Here is a 21,009-nt window from a genome sequence, read left to right on the forward strand (position 1 = left end):
GGCAGGTTTCCCGGAGCACCGTTTTTACCATCACATGATGATAAAAAAAAAACACAACAAAAAAAAACACTACATGCTCTCCTCGCCTCCTCCCGAGCCAGGAAAGTGACACCCTGACAGCAGCCAGCTGGCCAGCAGGGCTGCAGAGGAGATGGAGGCGGGTGGGGGTGATAGAAGAGTAATGAAAGACGGGTGGAGGTGCAGCGCGCGCGCGGCCTCCTGCGCTGGCTTTGTGTGGCGGCGGCCATATGCTGGAGCTTCACGCTTCAGTGGAGATGGGGTAGCCAAGGCAGCACGGAAACTTAAGTAACGGGAGAAGTCAGGATTACAATGAGGTTTTTTAAGGGTTATTTTAAAAATTCATCACAGCGTTGGAATAATGAACACAGGTGACCCATCTGGAATGGTGGAATCTACATTAAATATCACACCGTCTGCAGCTTTAAGGGCAGGGAGATTTATAAGCGGCTCATGTGGCACAATAGTGCATTCATTTTTCCATAACATCACCCATGAAGCCAGGCCAAGTTCTCCCACTTTATTATTTATATTAAATGTCTCATAATCTTACAAGATCAGGTTTGGCGTAGCCACACAGATGGTGCGTCGCTGCACATCTTTATTTGACTCTCTTTAGTGCAAAAGAAAAGGGGTCAGTTCATTTGCTCCAGGAGCTCCACGGTCTCCCTGAGATCCTCCACGACGGCGTCCACGTCTTCTTTGGTCGTCCCCCGGCCCACGCTCAGCCTAAGAGCGTTAGCCGCCACCTCGGTGGGGACGCCGCAACTCAGCAGGATGCGGGAGGGCCTGGCGGACACGGAGAACATGGAGGTTAGCACGCAGGAAAACCAGCGGGGTGTAGGAAGGAGGCAGGAGCAAGAGGCCAGCAGCTCAAATGGTGGCTGCAGTGGCACTTCTGCTGCAGGAAGTTGCCAGTTGGGTGGCCTCCCTTTGTGGCAGGTGACAGGGATTCGGTGTTAGCTGCCACACGCTTTTGTGACAGATTGGATATTGAATATGAATGTGTTTATTTTGAACTAATCAAAAGAAGAAGACACATACTTCTGTGACAGCAGCCATGACTTCAGTAGCAGCTCATAAGCTCATCAGTGGCACCTGTCACCAAACCCGTAGCAGCCGGCACCAAATTCAGTGCAGAAGTCGTGTCGCCTGCCAAAAAGCTATCGCCAATAAGCTGTGGAAACTTCTGGCAGCTGACACTAAGAGCCACTACAGCTACTGCCACGATTTGAGCTTGCCGTCTCTCCTCCAGTGGTAAACAGCTAGGACTCTTATACCTGTGTCCGCTGGCGGAGTGGCAGGCGGCGCCGACGCTGGCCAGCAGCCTCCTGCAGTTTGACAAAACCCTCCAGCCTAAAGCGGGGCGGAGAGATTAATCATTCAGAGGCTCGCTGGCTTACAAACATCTCTGACAATCATCAGCGGAGGGTTAGAGGACACCGTTTGGGCTGACGCGCCAAAACAGACACGGGGACAAAGACACATTACCTTGCAACGCCGGGCCCAAGATGGACACGTTACATGTGTTAGGGAGGACATCAGAGCCGGGATAATGACTGTTGAAGCGGATCTTGTCCCTAAAGACGTCCTGAGGCGGAAACGGCAGATTGCGGTTTTAAGTTCATGAAACGACATGCCTCGTTTTCACATTCCCTCTGTCACTGGCCCAACCTGTTTTATTTACTCCGACTTTTCTTTCACTGGAGACAAAATGTAGCCCAAATATTCCACGTTTTAAATCTTCAACCTCGTGTGTTTCAGAAAATAGGAGGCACAATGACGTCTATGTTTCAACAAGAGTTGATATTCTGAACGTGTTTCTTTGAAATATTTTGTGTAGTTTCCAATGCGGTCGTCTGTATTCTATCTCTTTTTTTCTGTGGGTAAGTACAATAATGTCGCACTGATAACATTATCCAATATTTTCTTATATTACAGTTATTAAAGAGAAATAGCATCAGCCAAAGTTAGTATTGGAAGGTCAAAGCGCCATAAAACAGACTTTATTCCAATTTGTTCGTCTCTACACGCCAAGCACTTCCTCCATTACACTGATCCACATCATACTTATTCTATTGTCTGTCTGATTCTAGAGCAATAAGTTGAAGGCTTTTGATTTTTGAATTAACCTCTGGATTGTAAAACTCACCTTTGCAATTAAGAATTGGCAAAGCCTTTTTTAAATTTTTTTTTTTACCTTTTTTTCAAATGAGAGCGATAGAAAGGTACAGAACTCGGGTTTATATCATGTGCAGAAAAAGTGAAAGTAAATGTGATTAGAACCAAAGCGTCTCTATTAGGGGAAACACTTACTTGCAGTCGTTCTTCCAGATACGCTTTAATAATTAGCATATGACTCTGATAACTTGAGAGATTAGCGGTCACCAGCTCTGCAGCCTGACACAAACACAGACAAAAGGATCCTGTTACAAACAGTTTCTGTTTTACAGAGGCAGAGCATTGAACTTTAGTGATCTGCACTGTACGAGGCGTTGGAACGTAAACAACCTTTCCCAGGCCGGCTATCATTGGCGTGTTCTCCGTGCTGCAACATTGGGGAAAGAGCGGGGCGGGGGAAAAACAAAATCAGGTCATATTTAGAGCTTTAGAATTCTTATTTTTGATCTTATTTCAGAGTTTTGTTGCTGGGTAACCCACAACGCGGCGTACCCTGGCCTGAAGTTTCTCTCCTGTCCTCCTCCAAACAGCATCGGATACAGAGGCGTCGTCGTTCCAGGGCCGTTCACGTACAACGCCCCGGTACGAGGGGCGTAGAACTGAAACGTTTATATATGCATATGCATAAAAAAAAAACAACACACATTTTAGAAAGAGTTTAGGCTACATTTTTTAATATGCGGAGCTAATTGCTGACCTTGTGTCCAACTATGGTAAGGTAATCCACTCCCAGTTCCTGGACATCCACTGGGACTTTGCCCAGCGCCTGGGCAGCATCTGTGTGCAGCAGGATCCTGATTCGCTCGTGCTGCTTGTTGAGGGATCTTACTCTTTGGCAAATCTCTGGGATTGGCTGAAAAGACGAATGGCGTTCAGCGTACAGGAATGGGTTTTATGGCAATCCAAACACTGAGTCTTTACAACTGGAAAATGGTTTTCAGAACAAGAAAGACCAGGCCAAGAGGCTTTTCGAGTTTTTTTTTTTCTTCCCGTTACCATGACGACTCCCGTCTCATTGTTAGCCAGCATGACAGAGACGAGGCAAGTGTTGGGGCGCACGGCGGCGATGATATCCTCCACCTCGACGCGAGCCGTCACCTTAGAAACGGGCACACATGTTACATCTACGACGGAAATAACAAGAAGCAGATTTACCTCAGTGGTTGAAGGACAGACTCTTAAAAACAAAACAAAAAAAACATCCCGGTGAAAACGTGATCCCCCACCTGCCTTTCCAGCCGCCTGCAGGTGCTTGGCCGTGAGCCGGATGGAGTCGTGCTCCACGTCGGAGGTGACGATGTGCGGCAGGCCGGCGCGGCCGTTCTGACGGCCTTCGCCGTGCTCCGCGGCGCCGCGGCTCTTCCTGAAGTGCTCCACGGCCGTGTGCAGCACCAGGTTGTTGGCCTGCGGGACCAATCGTTTGCTTTAGAGCAGATCCGAGAGCGGGAGACGGCGGTTTTCAACACCAGGAGTCGTTACCTCCGTTCCCCCTGAGGTGAAAACAATGTCCTCTGCTTTACCTCCAACCATTCTAGCCACGCTCTGCCTGGACTGGTGGATGATGGCTTTGGCCGTGACGCCTGGAAAAACAACATTGCTACAGTAAAGAAATTCAAAAAAAGATTCTGACTTTTTTTTTCTCATCATCAATGAGATAAAGCTTCTGTTTTGATCCAAAAAGAAGGTATTTCACACCTGTTATGTAGTTGCTACTGGGGTTTCCCCAAGCCTCATGGAGAGCTTCAGAAATGACCTGAATCACCTCCGGCTCCATCGGGGTGGTGGCATTATAATCCATGTAGATCCTGTCAGATTCACAACTGTTAAACACTGCCTTGCAAAAGTATTCAAAACCGTTAAATAGGCCTGTGGCAATAAGCAATAAATCTAAATGATTTGCATGATTTATTTATTTCTTTTCTTTTCTCTCTTTCTACCAAAAACTGGACGGCCAAACTCTTCGGCCTGGTGCTTTGGTCTCTCAGCCTTTTTCTGAACAAAGTTTCTTTAATTTGTTTTCAGAGACTACATCATTCTTTTTATTTGTCGTTTCTGTTATTTTGTTCATTTATTTTGGAAATGTAAAATGTCTTCCAGCTACAGTGTTAAATGTTTATTAGAATTTCACGTTTGTCTTTGAGAAACGTGTTCTAATGTTACTCCATTACCGCTACAGTACTTAAAAATGCTCCCAAAACAACAACATTATCATTTATCGCAATCATTTCTGGGACAATTTATCGTCCAGCAAAATTTGTTACTGTGACCGCCTTACTGTTTTCACACTTTTGTCACCTTACAACTGCAAACTTCTGTGTATTTTATTTGGCTTTAGGAAAACAAGGTCAAAACAAAGCGGTGCACAATTGTGAAATGAAAGGAAAATTACAGATAGTTTCATAACTGTTTGCATGCAATAACTTTAAAAACATGTATTCTTTTCTTCCAAGCAGTTCGTTCACGGCGTCCAGAAAGCACAACTAAAGCCTCCTGACCTTTCTGCGTTCATGTCTGGATTGTGATGAAGACTGTGGTCGTCGTGGGTGTGACCCACCACCAGGGTCAGGTCAGCTAATTTCTCCGCCATGCTGCAGAAAGAACAGATAAAAACCGAGACACATAATGAGCCTAAAAGCATCCAGACGGTCTGTTTCTGGAAACCTACAGAGCTAATCCTGCTGCAGAACGGAGTGTCGGAAAGCTTTTCTGTTGCTAAATGCGATAGTTATGCCAGGGTAAGACGTAAACCAAGCATTGTTTGGGTCCCCACAACATGATGGGGGGACCCATCATGTTGTTAGAAACTGAGCGCTGTCTTCAGAGGGAACAGTGGTTTACTGTAGCTATGGAAACGGTTATCGTTAGCATGTCTGTCCTTAAGTTTCTGACTCAAACACTGCTGCTCTCTGCGCCCGTATTTACGGCTCATTCTGAAAAACAAAAGTCCTAACCAAAACTTTTTGGAACATGACATGTCTTACCTTAAATTGTTTCTGTCAGCTAGAGTTGGCAAACGATCAAATAAGCGCACTGAAAGCAACTTCGGCTAGCTAGTTTAGCTAACTTTTTTTTTTTTTTTTAATGTCAGGATTAACTACCGAGCTGTCAAACGGGGACAGACATGGACATTAACAACCGAGACAGAACTCCGACGTCTTGTCTGACCTTGCAAAGTCTCCCGAAGATGCACCATATAGATTTACTGTCGACTTTATGAATCATTAGCTAGCTAGCTAGTATGTAGAACTGACTGTGCTGCTTACAACGACCGCATCTTAAAGCTGTATAATACCGTAATGAACTAGCTGATCTGCTGTAGTTTCAATGCGACTGTCATGTTTAAGCTTCGAATACTTAAAAAAAAAAAAAAAAAAAAAAGTGTAATTATTTTAGAACCCCGAAATCTTTTACCTGCTGACTTGAAGGTCCAAACACTGGATTACAGACCACGTCACCCGGTTTGTATGACGTGTTGAAATGAAATGATATCAGAGAGAAACTCTGGCACACACGGAGCAACGTAGTCACTCATAAATTATAAAGATGGGTTGGGGAGGGGCATTTTTTTGGTGTAAAACAAAAGATAGATTGTTGTAATTTGTGCATTTTCACATCAAAATAATTTAAGCAAAAATAGCAGAATCTAAAATGGTATAACAGAGAGCTGCCAGCTGAATGACATGTCAACATGGATGCATACAGAATTATGTTGAGTTATTTATAAGAGTATTTATGTTTCTATGTTGGGAACAGTACAATATTACCATCGCTAAATCATTTCAGAATGCAATATTTATTGGTTATAATGTTCCAAGTCACAGAAATAGTAGGCGTTGCTTGCCAGTAATAGATTTAGTCTGGTTATTGAGTAGATGCACACATGCCCAACATGCAACAAAGAGGAATTTCCCATTCCTCCCTTTATTTGTAAATCTACCCTCAAACAACCAGACCCACAGTGTTTGTCCAGTGTTGCTAAGGACAGCACATAGTAAGAAATAATTGTAAACAAAAACAAATTAACAACTCCTTCGAGGGAATAAAATCCAAGATGATGTTGCAAATGATGTTTTAGAACCGCATCTAAAATCTGGACCAAGTACAAACGAAGTCATAAGGTTGTAAAAAAAAAAAAAAGAAAGAAAGAAAAGAGTGAAGACATCAAAGCAGTCGGGTTTGAAAACAGAATACGTGCAATGGAACCAGTGGAAGACGAATGGGCAAAAACGGGAGTGATTGATGTTTGGCTGAGATTTATTTCTAGACAGAAGAACAAATGGTTCCAGTGGGCGAGAGAGAAACAATCGTAGGTCATGGAAGACTCGATGAAAGCGGGTTTTCCGTGATAAATCCTGAATCTGCTTTGGCCAAGCAAGACCACGCTGGAACATTTGTTTGGTCGCATCCCAATGAAACGTATGAAGACAACAGCCTGAATGGCTTTGATGATTATGAAACTGTGTCAGGTACAGTAGGACAGCTGGATGATAAGACTCCATCCTGCTTTGATAATGAATATTGTTTTTCTCTCATCAAATAACTCAAAATGTTTTAAATCATCATGTCATGATGGGAGAACCCAAAGTGAATTGTGCATCATTATTCTACAATGTTGTACGGTTTAGTTTAAAAAGACCCCAACTAAAGTACTAAACCAGACCCAAAGTTATACATCATCAAAAATAAAACAAAAAAACATGTCAGTGTTTCATCACTTCCAGATTTATTTAATATGTGACAATGTGTTCAGTGTACACAAACATCTGACAGGAAACTCAAACAAACACTCAGACACCGACTGAACTACTGCCCATTTAGGAGTTTGTTAATGAGTGCAACCGTATGATACACAGTCCACGGCAATCATGTTTATATACAATGCAAAAATCTTTGAAGAACAATGGAATGTATTGGTGCAAAAACAACAACAACAAAAAAATAGACGTGGAAGCACAAGAATGTGAGATTACTTCACGGGGCAAGGGTTGGAAAAGAGAGGTTGGTGATTGTGTGTGAAGGCTGCTGCTGCAGCAGGATGGTGAGGGTAGATTCCAATACTAGATGGAGGGCGGCGGAAAAGCAACCGAGAGCATTGCTTTCTACAAGACATAAAAGTTTAAGTAGGCCACAGTGAACCATAATCGTCCCACACATAAGCAGACAGATTATTACATGGCGGGTCTCAGAGCCTCCGCGTACACCCCGGTGATAACCGCCTTACAATCAGTGAGGAACCCCAACCGGAAAGCAGAAGGTTCAGAAAAACATCGAAGCAGAAGAAGAAGAATTCCTATATATATTATTATTATTATTATTATTATACATTCAGAGTGAACTTTTAAGTGAGTGCACCAACAAAACTTTGGTTGCTTAAAAAAAAAAAGTCAGTAAGAACAAAATTCATCAAACAATTACGTACAGGTTGACTGTCAGGGCTTTGAAATAAAACAACGTGATGCAGAGTTATGAGTAAACAGGAGAGCGTTCGCCCCACGACGAAGGTGGATAAAATGCACAATGGTTCTGTTCGGAAGGCGAGCCGTGAGATTAGAACGCCAATTCAAGCCAATTGTTCATTTATTACGACTACCAACAGTTGTGCAGGTGAGGAGATCCGTCAACCGAATGAGTCAAAAATATTTCCACGTCACACAAGACTGTTAACATATCAGGTATTGGAAGAATCATATCTGTAGAAAACACACAAACAAAAGATAGCATGTTTGTAGCTGTCTAATCGCTCCTAGAAATGCAATGTCGTTGCGCTGAGTGTGCAATATAATGGTTGCACCTGTTCTCTGCTTTTAGATGTCGTCCTTGCAGTCAGTTGCCAAACTGAGCAAGCTCCGTAGGCTGGCAGACCTGAGGCATGCTAATCCACCAGAGTCACTGAACACCTCACAACCTGAGTGGTGTTAGGACGCGATAAACCTCAGTTAAAATATACAACAAAGGAATGAAACGGAGTAGAAACGAAGCAATTAAAGCTACGGGTGGGTTGCATTTCAAACATTTTGCATGTCGTGTTAAGAAGTAGAGCCCTACGCAAGCTGACAGTCCTGAGATACGCTGAATCTCCTCCAAATGTTTGAACATTTTGTCTCAAATGATATAATAAAAAGATGAAAGAAAACACAAAGTGATTATGTGACGTGCAGACGTGTCCTGAACATGATTACAGCAGCGCGAAGGATGTGAGGTTAAAGAAATCGGTGCAGATGCATACTGTGCAGAATGTTAAAAAAAGAGGCACTACACTTAATATACACATATCATTCAGAAAGCCAGTTTTATATCATGTGCTGTGAGGAACCACTGTTTTCCCATTTTAGGAGGGACGACAAGACCGACTAAATATCAAAAACGTTACAAGGGACATCAGCTGGGTCAAAGGTTAAGCTATCCTAATCGTTCAGGGCTGTTGTATTTTTCAAGTTTTCTTCAGCACAAAGAAACTGAGCGGGTTATTGGATTACTTTGTAAGCGAAACCGTAGGGACGAGGCTTTTATTATTCAAATAGTTGAGGAACTCATTAAAAAGTGCCGTGTGCAGAAATTGCACTGAGTACTACTTTAGAAATATAAACGTCTTTGTAAATAAATACATGCGGAAATAAATAATTAGGCTGTTAGAAATCTAAATATATCACATTTCAAACACAAGTCAGAGAGAGAAAGAAATCGTACTGGGAGGAAAACAAGGTGGTGATGTTTGAGTCCATCATGTAGACATAAAATATCCTCATACCCTAAATGTTATGGATTCACAGGCTGCAGTTTGAGGAGGTGCCATGTTGTTGCCCCGCTGTGTGTGCTTAAGTCTGATGTTGAAGGAGTTTGAGTTGTTGTTTTATTTAATTATTAGTTTTATTTCAGCTTTCATTTTTCTGACCGTTGAGGTTAAACCAGTTGAAGCTTTATGTTTAGCAGTAAAATGGAGCAGAGAGGAATCTACGTGGTTTCCTATTTTACCGATGCAAATGTAGCGATGAGAGCTTAGCTAGTGGTGCAGCGGTGGCATGATTACAGAACACATGTCCCTGTGTTGTTTGCTTTATTTATTTTAAGTAATAAATGAGAACGGCTTGATGTGTCACTGACAACAACTACAGCACGTTAATCGTACAAATGGAGTCTGGCATGAGAAACCGCTGCCTCCTCCGTTCTCAAGCTGTGAAATAATGCCGGTACAGTACGTTGACTGATTCTTCCAGAGGTTTCTTTGCGCGTTGCTAAGGCCCGACAGGAAAAACCTGACGGCGAGGACACGAACAACGGAACGGAGACTGAGCAGGGGGGAAGATGGCTGCCGGTGACGATGGGAATGAGGAGAACAGGGAAGTATGTACATTGTAGTCTTTGCATCTATCTTTTTTTCCTCAAATCCTCATCTGTCCGGCTCGTCTTCTCGACAGCTTTGACCTGAGAGGCAAAACAAGGACAACTTATTCATTTTACCAGCCGTTAATCTTCCATGTTCCACAATGAAATGAATAATCATAAAAAGTTCAGCAGGTTTTAACAGATATGCGACAGTTCCTAATTTAGCAAGATAACTTACCTGATAGTTCCAGCAAGAAGAGGGTTGAACGCATAGAGCCAGTCATGCATTTCTTTGTCATTAGTGGCTTGAAGTAATATGCCACGATGTTCTGTACACACCGCAAACGTATTTGGAGTCTGTTGAGAGAAGCGCAAACGTTTATTACGACATATATGGATGTGGCAGAGGGGAAGTGTTCCTGGAGCCGCTGGCGTGACGCAGACCTTCAGCATGGCCTGCTGGTCCTCACTGTACTCCACCTGGGCGGAGGACAGGTTGAGAATGGCCCGCTCCACCGTGTCTCGCTCAGAGTTGTAGATGTAAACGTATGGCCGCCGCACAACCACGTAGCGCTTCACCCAGCCGTTGGTGTGCGGCTCCAGGAAGTGGATGTAGCCCTTCTTCGATACGACTGGGCTGAAAAACACATGAATTATGACATGGGGGTCATGGAGGTGGAGCGATATGAACCTAAGGTTTTATCGTGGCATTTTGTTTGCTCCCGCAAAAACAACCCCATGTTTAATGTGTTTCTTTAAGAGTCCAGTTGCATAAAGAAATGTGATTTGTTACACTAAACTTCACACAGTAGCTGCATTCAATCATATTTTAAAAATTTATTGATACCTCCATTGAACAAACAGTGGAGGAAAAAAAAGGAAAAATAAGAATCCCGACAGTTTTGGGGGGTTTAATCGGAATTTATCATAACGATAAATCTATTTACCATGAAAAATGGTAAATGATGTGATGAATGCCCAACCCTACGTTAAAAGTCAAATAAGTGAGACTGACCTGACTCTGATCTCCTGTATGTCAGGGATAAGTTTTCGAGTCCGAGGTTTGACGTCAGAACCTACATTCATGGACTTTTTGTCCGCTCCGTCCTGCTGCGGTTCAGGACTGGGGCTGACCGCACGAGACAGAGGCGGAGGAGGTCTGAGGTTAAAAAATAAAAACAAACACAAAAATACAGAGTTAGACACAGAAAAATAAACTGGAAAATCATAAACAACCCCAGTGTTAGGACTAACTTGAGCTCAGTGTTGTGATAGCAGCCCTCCACCAGAGAAGGGCATGTTGAGGAGGGTGTGATTGTGTTGAGAGCAGATATGGAGGCGACGTCTCTCGGCAACGTGACAGACATCTCAGAGATCTGAAACACACACACACACCCCGACACGTCCAGATGTTTAAAACCAATCGGCAAACAGCGATCAAAGCTTTGTGACATCATTTAAAGTCTACCTTGCTTTCACTGGCGCTGACACACACATGGCTGTATTCTCTGTTGAAGGAGTGAGTGAGCAGCCGCAAACACTGGCAAAAAATAAATAAATGGAGCACTTAAGATATGACACCAAACAAACTGGATTGCCAACTATAGAATATTCACATGTCAAATATGGTTAAAATGCCCATAGAGCACAGCATGGCAGCTGACCTTGGCAGCGAGCTCCCTCTGCCTGTCGGTGGTCATCTCAGAGCTGAAGGTGGGCCCCGGGTCTGCCTCGGCCACTGCAGTGGACTCACCGGTCTCCTCGGTGACGCAGGACTGAAGGGACTCCTGGCCCGTCAGCAGGGTGGACTCCAGTTTCTCCCTCAGCAGGAGGAAATGTTTGGTTTTCTCCACCTGAGCAGGAGGAAACATCAGTCACACCTGCACTGTGATAGGAAAACTCCTCAGTAACTTTTAGAAATCCCAGTGACAGAAACAGTCACTGTCAATGTCGCTGTTTGAAAGAAAAAAAAAGTACATATATATCTTTCAAAAACACTAAATGATACAAACAAAATGATATAACAAATGGAAAAAACACTTTCTACGTCATTTTTATAGTGGGTACACATATAGTAGGAAATCTAAGATATTAAACTTGTTTAGCGTAAAATTGGTGTTTTGAAACGCTGCATTTCAAAATTCAGGTACTTTTTTTAAGTTTGCCAATCCTGCAAGGTTAAAATTAACAGCCTTAATAACACTTGTATGTTGTTAGCTAATTACAAATGATGCTAACACTAACAGGTATGTTACACACAGAGTAACCTAGGGATGATAAAGCATCTAGAGTTGACCAGTTGGTATAGAAACCTGCTTAAGGCCCCAAAAAGGCTTTGGCCGGCCCTGTATATTGTTATTGATTTATTGTCCAGTCCTGGCTTGTGGTTGTTGTATGATAAAATGCAATCTGAACGCATTCAGTCTTTTTATATCCTTCAGATTAGAAAACACGTTTCTCACTTTTGGGAAAGCATATATAAAAGTAACATTGCCACTTGCATCTTGGAGGAGACTGAGTTTCTCCAGCTCCCACTGGTGCTCCAGGATGAGGCTGTCACTGCGTGGCCTCCACCCAGCCAGGTTCTCCTCTCCACGGACGTAGGCCACAGAGGTGTCCAGCACTCGCCTGCGTCTCCTCTGCATGCCTGGTGTGAGGCAGGAGGGTCTGTTACTCATATCTGAGCCGAACCTAAGCTGAGTGTTACTGCCACACGGACATTTTTCTCAACTCTTACCTGGACTTCCAGCATCTGCAAGGTGACACAAGCTGACCTCGTAAACTCCAGTTACTCGGTTTCTAGAAAAGAAAGAGGAATTCTCAGAGATTGCATTTTACTGCTCAGCTGTATATGAGGCGTGGGGGGGGGAGGAATACTAGACCTCCCCGGCTCTTTTATAGTTTGAAGCTTTTAATCTCACCCATCCGCTGCTCTCAGGCTCCCCGTACCAAAAAGGTTGCGGATTGAACGAGAGGCCGAGAGCTTGGCGTCCCGTGAGTAAAACACCATACAGATATCTTTGGTTATGTATGCAGGCTGCGTGCAGTTCTCCATCTGCAGTTGATAAAAGAGGGGGGCTTTTAAAACTTTTCCCTCCCCCCTTTCTCTGCGGAGGAACTCAACGCCTCACATAAGATACGGCTGTGTTATTTAGCCTCTTATAAATGTGGGCTCTGTGCTGTACCTCCAAGTAGGCCGAGAGGGTCATGTAGATCTTCTCTCCGTACGGCGTGACTCGGTTCAGGAGCAGAGAGTTGTGCATCGAGCTGTCCCAAGCAGCCTCAAAGCGGTAAAAAGTCCTGAGACGGTCCAGGACAAATACATAAGCATAAGCAGTCAAAGCTGACATTTTTTTTTTGTATACACAAATAAAAAGCAGAAATGCACCAATCAGGGATTTTTCCTGGCTTGTACATATTTATGATTTTTCTTTACATTTGTCTTTATGATTCTCGTTTTGCCTGATTATTGTCATTTTTGAAGTTAATACCAGGCAAAAAAAAGGCTACTGGTTTTTGACAGATTTTTAATTCAACAGAAAATGATGAAATTACACTGCAAAGCCACAAAATATCAAGTTCGTTTGGACTAGTTTCTAGTGCAAATATCTTAGTACACTGAATAAAACAATACTAACTTACAGTTAATGTTTCAGCAAGAAATAGGAGCTTGATTAGAAATTAATTCCTTAATATTGATGGAAAGAGTACTTTGAAGACAGATTGCTTCACCTATAAATATTTTTTCATCAATATTAAGGAATAAGGTACTTAAAACAAAAGTTACTTGTTTTAAGTAACAAGTACCTTTGTAACTTTTGTCTTATTTCAAGTGTACTAAGATATCTGCACTCGAAGCTAAACCAAAAATACTTCGATTTTAAGTTTTTGCAGTGTAACCTTTATCTATTGTGATTGGTGCATCTCTACCAAAAACATGCTGTCTGTAATGTCTAATGTGTATAAACAAAGGATTATGGAAAAAAGAAAGACATTTCAGGAACAAACGTATTTTATATGAAAAAAATATGCACTGAAATTTTGCTTTAAAAACCAATGACATGATTAGCAATCATAACTAATTGAACAAAAACTACCTTAGAAAAATCCAGACAGTATAAACAGCATCTCCAGATCATCATAATGCATCATATGACAGTTGTTTTTGCATGCAACACAATCAGATGATGGACTTTGAGCAAGGCACCAAAGAATAACAATTGAAAGCAGTAATGGGTTTTGATCATATAGAGACAGGAAGGAATGAGAGGAGGACAGAGAAAATGGGGGAGAGGGCAGTGAAATACCTATGGTCAATTCCCAGGGAAATGCTGTGAGAAAGAAGAAATCAGCAAAAGAATAGAAAGTAAGAGTTAGGAAGTATGTCGAGGCTTTGCAGTTGTGTGGCTGGGATGGTGTTTGTCTTTCTCATCATGATAACAACCCCACAGAACTCCTTGAATCCTGCAGACAGTGCTGATCCGTCACCCCGGACGACCACCGAAGTGGCCATTTTTACCCTAAGCGACAACATAGCAGTTTTCTGCTTGCGCGGCTGATTTACTACATACCCTAATGTACACAAATTTACCCGTCTACCTCAAGGGGAAATAATCACACACACGCTGAAAGCTGTAGCTGCTTTGGCCCGCGGCCCGGTGACTGCCTCGAATCTAAAAAAGATTATCCAGGCAAGAATTGTATAAGGAAACCAGTGTTTTCTGTAGGCCGTAAAAGCTGGCTGAATGGGCTCTTCATGAGGTTCAGATGTTCAGCCTAGGCCACTCTTGGACTGAAATGACCTCGTGTTGGAGTGAACAATGTGTCACCCAGAAGACAGCAAACAGGCACGCACTGTTCTGGAGTAATGACAGCTCCGTGCTGCGGACACGGCAGGGAGGTGACCGAGTGCAGAGATTCCCCCTTCTCCAGCCGGGAATTAGCGCACAAGCGCGTGCATGCATGCATGCGACGATCCAAATAGCAGAAAAGTTGTCCGCTTACACTACAAGCAAGCAATTTCCTTTTTCGCGCCTCTCCATCGTGTGCTTCTCTGCCTTTTACTGCCCACTAAAAAAAATGCGGGAACCAGCGCTGAAGTCATTTTGCTGGCAGAACATTTAAGAAGCGTTTGATTCTGGCGTTTGGCAGAGTTTCCTCGAGGTAACAAGAAGCATTTAAATATATCCACAACATTGCAGCAATTTGGGCTACTGAGGTAATGGTTCAGAGGATTATGCTTGAATAGCTTTATTGATGTATTGGAATTGATGCGATCCATGTTACAGGAATTTACTTAGTGGTTGATTGGAGTCCTTGTTATGTTCTGTGATGGGAAACGCTCTGGGTTCTGAGGTCGGTGTGGTGCTCGAACCAAAGAATTTTATAGATGTCAAATTATGACATCGATGTCAGGATTAACTAGAGACAGTTTTTCTCAGCTTCCTACAGAATTTAAAAGTGGGTTTCTACCTCCCCCTATTGGATCTGATAGGTCCTTCTCCTGTAGAAACAGATTTTTAAAAACATAAGAGCTTGAGAGTATATCAGATTCCATCTAAAGTGTACAAGTGTTACAATAAAGTCTAACACCCATAGTGTAATTTATTTCCCTACATCACATAAAAAGGGTAAAATGTTATGTCATTTAATTACTTACGTTAGCTGCGTTTCCATTACAAATGTGCACGAAACTGTCAATATTACATTAATATTGAAAAGACAATTTTACAGTAGTTGTGTTTCTATTAAATAAGAAACTCAATTAAAGTCACACGTGAATCCGTTTGTTCACGCAATAAGTCATTAAAAAAAAAAGGGGCGTCATCATCCGTCAACTACTTCCTATTGTTGTGCCACTGGCACAAACCACAAACTAATAAACTGAATTTTTGATTTTAATCAGCAGTTACACGAAATAATCAACATTACAAAAAATAAATGCCTGAAATATCAATTTGTATTTAAAGGGGAAGTAATATGTAAAATCTACTTTTGAGTTCTACATCATGTTACAATGTTATTCCCTCATCATTAACATACATGGAGTTTTGCCTGATTCTTTCACGTATGTTTAAGAATCTCCCATGGCAACCATTCACTTGTACAAAATGGCTGGTTGGACGTAGCGCCGCCTTCAAAGACAAAGCTTCTCCTTCAAGCTGCAGTTAAGCTTCAGAGCTTCCACCTCACAGAGCAGCCCTTCTCCCATAACTCCCCCACTCAGCTCCTTCAGACTAGTCAGCAGAAATTAGCAAACACCTGGTGGAACTACACATCTGCTGAGCTTGTTATACAGCTACTTCTCAGTGCATTGCTGGTAAAAACATTGTTAAAGGGTTAATAGGAGGGATGTAATCAAGTCAAATGTCTTTTAAGTCATATTTAATATAAATAGCATTTTTAAACAACTGAAGTTAACATAGTTACTTGACTGAGATAAAATGGCACTATGTGTCTGGAAAACACATATTGCTCCTTTAATGAATCAATGTAATACATGAATTTTACTTATATATTTTCAGAATGAATAATTTATTCTTTAGGAGATGCACCTGTAAAGCATCTCTAGACTCAACCAGAAAACAGATTTTCTAATAAGGTGCTATGAAGCAGTAAGCCTGCAATACTGTAACATATATTTACTGTCCAGAGAAAAAGATTCCCTCTGGACTTTGTGCTGCTAGAGGCTTCTTGGAGCAATAGTTGATGTTGACAGTTTGATGCTGGCCCCATGACACCTCCAGCAAAGACACAGCCAGGAACGTTAAGCAAAGCAGAGCCATGCAGACCCTGTCCTTCCATAGCGGCTAACATCCAACACCGGCCCAAACACACATCCAAGCACAGCAAGAGCAAGAGACCTGGGAACATGCAGGGTCACATCCTTCACCCCTCATGAACGGAAGGAAAGAAAAGGGAACAGATAAACTGCTGGAAGTCATGAGAGAGAGCAGGCGAGTAGGGAACCAAATCACAGGTCGACTAGAGAGATGGCAGGGTGTTAGGAAGGTTAGAGAGATGTGGTGTTGGTGTAACTTAAGATCATGAAAACAGAGGCAAATAATATACCTAGGCATGTCCGAATCAAGAAACTGTCTGCAGAGCAAAACAAAAAAGCAAAAACGACAACAGAACAACATTCTGTTAGTGGACAAAGGGAGAAAATGTTAGCATTCATTTGTACTTTCATTTTTATCCAAACGAGAAAAGTGGAATCTCAAGAGCAGTTTTAAATCACCAAAATTAAACCAAGCCTGAGAGCTACAAATTAAAAAGCTCTGGTAAGGACTGTGATGAATTTCGCTTCCAACCCAAACTGCTCATTTAAACTACATTCTTTCATTTATTTGTTTTCAACCATATGTATTTCTTACTTTTAGTTGATTTTTTACTTTTCTTTTGGAAGGTGAGAGATAAAGGAGTTAAAAATTACATTTATTTAAAAGTTGGGGTTTTTTTGTTGTTTTTTTTTTAGATAGGTCAGGCATTTTTCCCCATCACTTACAACTTTCTCTAATGTGTCCTTGGTCTATATCCTGCTAGAGAGAATAATTCTGAACATGTAATATTTGCTTATTTAAAAAGGTGTATAACTTGAGATTTATCTGATCCACATAAGGTTAGTTATTTGATAATATAAAAAATAATTATTTCAATTTGTGACAAATGTAAACACAGCTCTGGAGCTTTTTGCTTCTCACTGTGTTAAAATTTGTACTTTGTAATTTGTACTAGATCAGTTTTAATGCCGACAGTTCCTGCATTTATCATAGTAAAGATGCATCAAAAGGAACAAACTCTCACTGTAGGCACTTTTTAGAGACATCTGCTGCCCTCTTGTGGCCGCAAATCACATATGAATACTTAAATGCTCATTAATGCACATGGATTTCTCTAAGGTACAGTTGATTATGAAAAAGCATCACCACATATTGACATAACTCCTAGTCTCTGAACGCCAGGATTCAACACAGTGTAAGATGATGTGATGGTGGAATGCTCCGTTTACAGAACACAGCATTTAATCTAAAACAAATGTCTTAAGACACAGATAATTTTAAAAGCACTAAAGATTGAATGAATGTTTTCATTATAAATAAAAATAAATGCTTGTTAAAGTAGCAGTATGTTTCAATGTTTATTAAAACTGTTACCATGTCGTGACAAAATGGCACCAGACGGACAATCTGTGAAAAAATTGAGCTCCTCCACCTCCTCCCTGAGCAACTATTGCGCTGTGCAAAAATGCACCGTTCCCAGTCTAAATCAACCAATCAGAGACAGGAGGGTTTTAGTGCTGTCAATCAACCTCCCATATGCTGCTCAACTCGCTAATGGGGGAAAAACAACTTACTGTTCTATGAAAACTGTTGAATGTCGTCATTGGTGGCATTTGTGGCAGGCTATGTTGTGGTGAACCAGCTGTTTTAGCAAAGTTAAAGTGGGAGGGTTTGAGCATGAGAGTGATTGGCAGCGCTAAGACCCTCCTGCTGGCTCTAATTGGTTGCTTCTGACTGAGCGGTGTATTTTTGAATGGGAGAAGGAAGATTAAGTCAATTTCTTTTCACATATCTGTCTTTTACACGACATAATAATCATTTAACAAATACATAAAAAATATTTTTCTATAAAAGTTATATGAGGAATTGTGGTATTACGATGTTCACTACACAGCTTGAGTTTAATAGATATATAATCAAGACAACTGAAAACCTGACAAACACAGAGCAGCTCAATGCGCTACATGTAGGTGCGATGATGAGGCACAATTCAACACCAGGGAGGGTCACGCAGCCAGCTTGGTTCAGGGTAATCCTCTCTACTCTTTCTGCTGAGGCTGGAGGTTTAGTCTTTTTTAAAAATCTGTGGTAGTGCAAGTTAACTCATGCAGACAGAATAATAAACTTTTTTTTTTTGTGCCGTGGTTCTGTTTTGGACATGCAATGCTCTGTGGCTTACTGCAGTGCATAAGCTGCATGAGCAGTTTAAGAGAAGTTAAAACAAAGACCAAAAAGTTGTAAAGTACAGTGGTTTCCAGGTTCAGCCAAAGTGCAGTGATACTATATATCAAGCATATTATCTGTTTTGCAGCTTTAGTAGACATTTTGCTCTTCAAAAGTGATTTGTGTGTGCCTGAGGTCTCTAGCTAGACATACCTGTCATCCTGCAGGGGCTCGACATAACCAGCAGATAAGATGTTAAGTGAGAGTATGTTTGGGTCGATGACGGTCTCGTCGGCTTCCAGAGTGTTGCGTAAACGCCCTGACAAAGCACAAGTGTATTTTTGAGAACTGTTCCTGCACATTCTTGATGAACTGCTTCAGGTTAAAGAAACCTGGAAGCTAAACTTACCCACAACTAGCTCTCGAACATCGTTCCACTCTATGTCTCCAGCAGACTCGTGCACGATGGTGACAGCTATTCTCCTCTGGAGGCCCTGGAGTAAAGCACGGAACAAAGGCATTCATGGTTTTGTTCAACAGGTTTTTGTTTCCTTTGAATATACAAGTATTTATATTTTCTCACGGTGCGACCACACCTGGTGCAGTAGGAATGTACCCTGGCATGGCAAGCCTCCTCTGTGGTCTACGACTGCAGGGATGTAACTTATATAAATCAAAATTACAAACAAGTATTAGTGTACAATAAATCTTATCCAAATATTTCAATTCCAAATGTCTGCTGGACTCACTCTCCATTCGCCTCAAGCTCACAGATCTCAAAGAACACCATCAGATCGTGTTTACAGTGGCGGGGGCCCGCCTGGGGACGCGTCATCGCCTTCAGCTTGGTGGCAGGCACTAAGTCGAAACGTGTTTCAAAATGTTATGTGAGAAAAAGCATGGTGAAGTGAGAACACACAGCTACAAGCTAGCCTACGAAGGAGAGAGAACGGGCAGATGAAAGGAAATCCGGTGCAGGAAGAAAGTACAGTTTTGGAGAGAGACCACCTTTTCTAGAAAAATATTCATAAGCAACTTTATAGCTTGTACTTAAAGCTCAATGCTAATAAATCCACTTGTGGTAATGCTCTTTGGTCGTTCCCAATGTGTTAAAGACAAAGGGAATTAATTGTACCTTTCCCTTAACTTTTACCAAAAGAGTTGAATATTCAGACAGATTGGAAGCCGACTGCGTCTCCCTAACTTACTTAGTTCAACCAGAAAAACTCGCTCAAAATAAGTTCACATGCACAAGTGTGGTGTGCATTTATATTCACGTCACTTCACCCAAAAGTAAAATCCAGAGGAACCAGTTGCCATCAAAATTCAACTAATCAGGTGTAATTTGTCCTCAGTACGTCAAGCAGAAAGCCGCTGTTGAAAGAAAAGAGCTGTTTGCACAAAGCAATCAGGCCATTCAGCTGGCATGTGGACGAGCCACAGCTACAATGGGAAGTTTTAGATCAATTAAATTTATAGACTAAAATGACAAAGTGAACGTAGAGATTTAAATCCAACTCAGAATTTGAGAAAACCGATGATCACAGATGTTTTCCATCCATTCACTTAGCAAGAAAAATGTTCCCGCTAAATGGCTTCAACTGTAAATAATGTTTTCAAATTTAGGCTTTTCATCAAATGCACTTTATTACAAAACTGGGCAGTTTGAGTGTCAAGTTTTTTCAAGGACTTTATAAAGAATCTGACTGAGCTTCAGTGATTTTGCAAAGAATGGACAAAAGTTTAGTCTGCAGCTGGTATTACAGAGAAAGGTGGTGCTACAAATTTTAACTCGGAGGGAAGGGGGGGTGAATAGGAATAAAAAACTGAAAAGTGTAATCTTTTTTAGCAGTTTACATTTTGCACTGAAGAATTTTGAAAACCATGTGTGATGGTTCTACCACGACGCAATTTTGTTCTCTGCTGTGAACAATCACATAAAATCCCAATAAAATAGATGAAAACATGACAAAACTGTTGAGAGGATGTTTTCCACTTGTATTTTTCTGAAGCTGTTGTTTTTTTCAGTTTTTGTCCCATTACATTTATTTTTAATAAATGTAATTTATTATACATTTTTAATAAATGTAATTTCCACAGAGGAACTCCAGTTCTACTTTATATTTGAAAAGCAGAATATGCAATATCATAACCGTGCCTCTACATAGTAAAGTGACAGTATTCCTAAGGGTAAAAGGCAGAACGATGAAGTTGAAGAGAAGCTTACATAAGGAAGTGCAAGGGTTCACCACAGAGGCTAACAGACACACACAGCACCAGAGAGCCAATCCAAATGCAGAATCCTAAAACAGGAACACTTAATATTTCAATTTACCAAAATATTTATGCATTAGCAGAATTTATACAAACAATTAAATGTCATTAGAAAAAAACTATATTACTGTAAAATTATTTCTGTTAATATGAGAAAAAAAAAGTTCCGGTTGCAGGATTCTGTTGGATCTGACAGCAGGAACCAACCGGGTTTCTGAGCTTTAATAACTGAACAGATAGAGACGGGCGGGGCTGGCAGCTGAGCTCG

General features: G+C 41.6%; 2 protein-coding genes across 19 annotated transcripts in view; both read right to left on the minus strand.

The window, feature by feature from the left end:
* Window positions 1–523: 523 nt before the first annotated feature.
* Window positions 524–5,716, minus strand: scly (selenocysteine lyase). Of its 3 annotated transcripts, none has more exons than XM_032572600.1 (13): window positions 5,611–5,716; window positions 4,695–4,787; window positions 3,895–4,004; window positions 3,679–3,779; window positions 3,426–3,603; window positions 3,196–3,323; window positions 2,897–3,052; window positions 2,692–2,798; window positions 2,530–2,566; window positions 2,335–2,418; window positions 1,510–1,609; window positions 1,299–1,374; window positions 524–807 (listed from the first exon to the last, which is right to left on the minus strand). In XM_032572600.1, the coding sequence occupies exons 2-13, from the start codon at window positions 4,784–4,786 to the stop codon at window positions 654–656; spliced, it is 1,323 nt and encodes a 440-aa protein (XP_032428491.1). In that variant the 5' UTR covers window position 4,787; window positions 5,611–5,716; the 3' UTR covers window positions 524–653. The 3 variants fall into 3 exon arrangements, with proteins under 3 accessions (XP_032428491.1, XP_032428494.1, XP_032428492.1); XM_032572603.1 differs by lacking the exon at window positions 5,611–5,716 and adding an exon at window positions 5,365–5,485; XM_032572601.1 differs by lacking the exon at window positions 5,611–5,716 and adding an exon at window positions 5,181–5,336.
* Window positions 5,717–6,901: 1,185 nt separating this feature from the next.
* kif1aa (kinesin family member 1Aa) overlaps window positions 6,902–21,009 on the minus strand; it is a 48,697-nt gene continuing 34,589 nt past the window's right edge. For 7 of the 16 annotated variants that reach the window (XM_032572581.1, XM_032572575.1, XM_032572590.1 and 4 more), the window contains 17 exons: window positions 19,217–19,325; window positions 19,064–19,130; window positions 18,877–18,961; window positions 18,681–18,786; window positions 16,594–16,620; window positions 13,830–13,853; window positions 12,708–12,822; window positions 12,444–12,577; window positions 12,260–12,321; window positions 12,024–12,169; window positions 11,187–11,375; window positions 10,991–11,062; window positions 10,777–10,898; window positions 10,538–10,681; window positions 9,967–10,159; window positions 9,761–9,879; window positions 6,902–9,621 (listed from right to left, as the gene is read on the minus strand). In XM_032572581.1, the coding sequence (XP_032428472.1) occupies window positions 9,579–9,621; window positions 9,761–9,879; window positions 9,967–10,159; window positions 10,538–10,681; window positions 10,777–10,898; window positions 10,991–11,062; window positions 11,187–11,375; window positions 12,024–12,169; window positions 12,260–12,321; window positions 12,444–12,577; window positions 12,708–12,822; window positions 13,830–13,853; window positions 16,594–16,620; window positions 18,681–18,786; window positions 18,877–18,961; window positions 19,064–19,130; window positions 19,217–19,325 (1,757 nt within the window). In that variant the 3' untranslated portion in view covers window positions 6,902–9,578. The remainder of the gene's footprint in view (window positions 9,622–9,760; window positions 9,880–9,966; window positions 10,160–10,537; window positions 10,682–10,776; window positions 10,899–10,990; window positions 11,063–11,186; window positions 11,376–12,023; window positions 12,170–12,259; window positions 12,322–12,443; window positions 12,578–12,707; window positions 12,823–13,829; window positions 13,854–16,593; window positions 16,621–18,680; window positions 18,787–18,876; window positions 18,962–19,063; window positions 19,131–19,216; window positions 19,326–21,009) is intronic. The other 9 variants (XM_032572582.1, XM_032572583.1, XM_032572589.1 and 6 more) reach the window with 3 other exon arrangements.

The sequence above is a fragment of the Xiphophorus hellerii genome, chromosome 9 (assembly GCF_003331165.1).
Source record: "Xiphophorus hellerii strain 12219 chromosome 9, Xiphophorus_hellerii-4.1, whole genome shotgun sequence".
Lineage (NCBI taxonomy): Eukaryota > Metazoa > Chordata > Actinopteri > Cyprinodontiformes > Poeciliidae > Xiphophorus > Xiphophorus hellerii.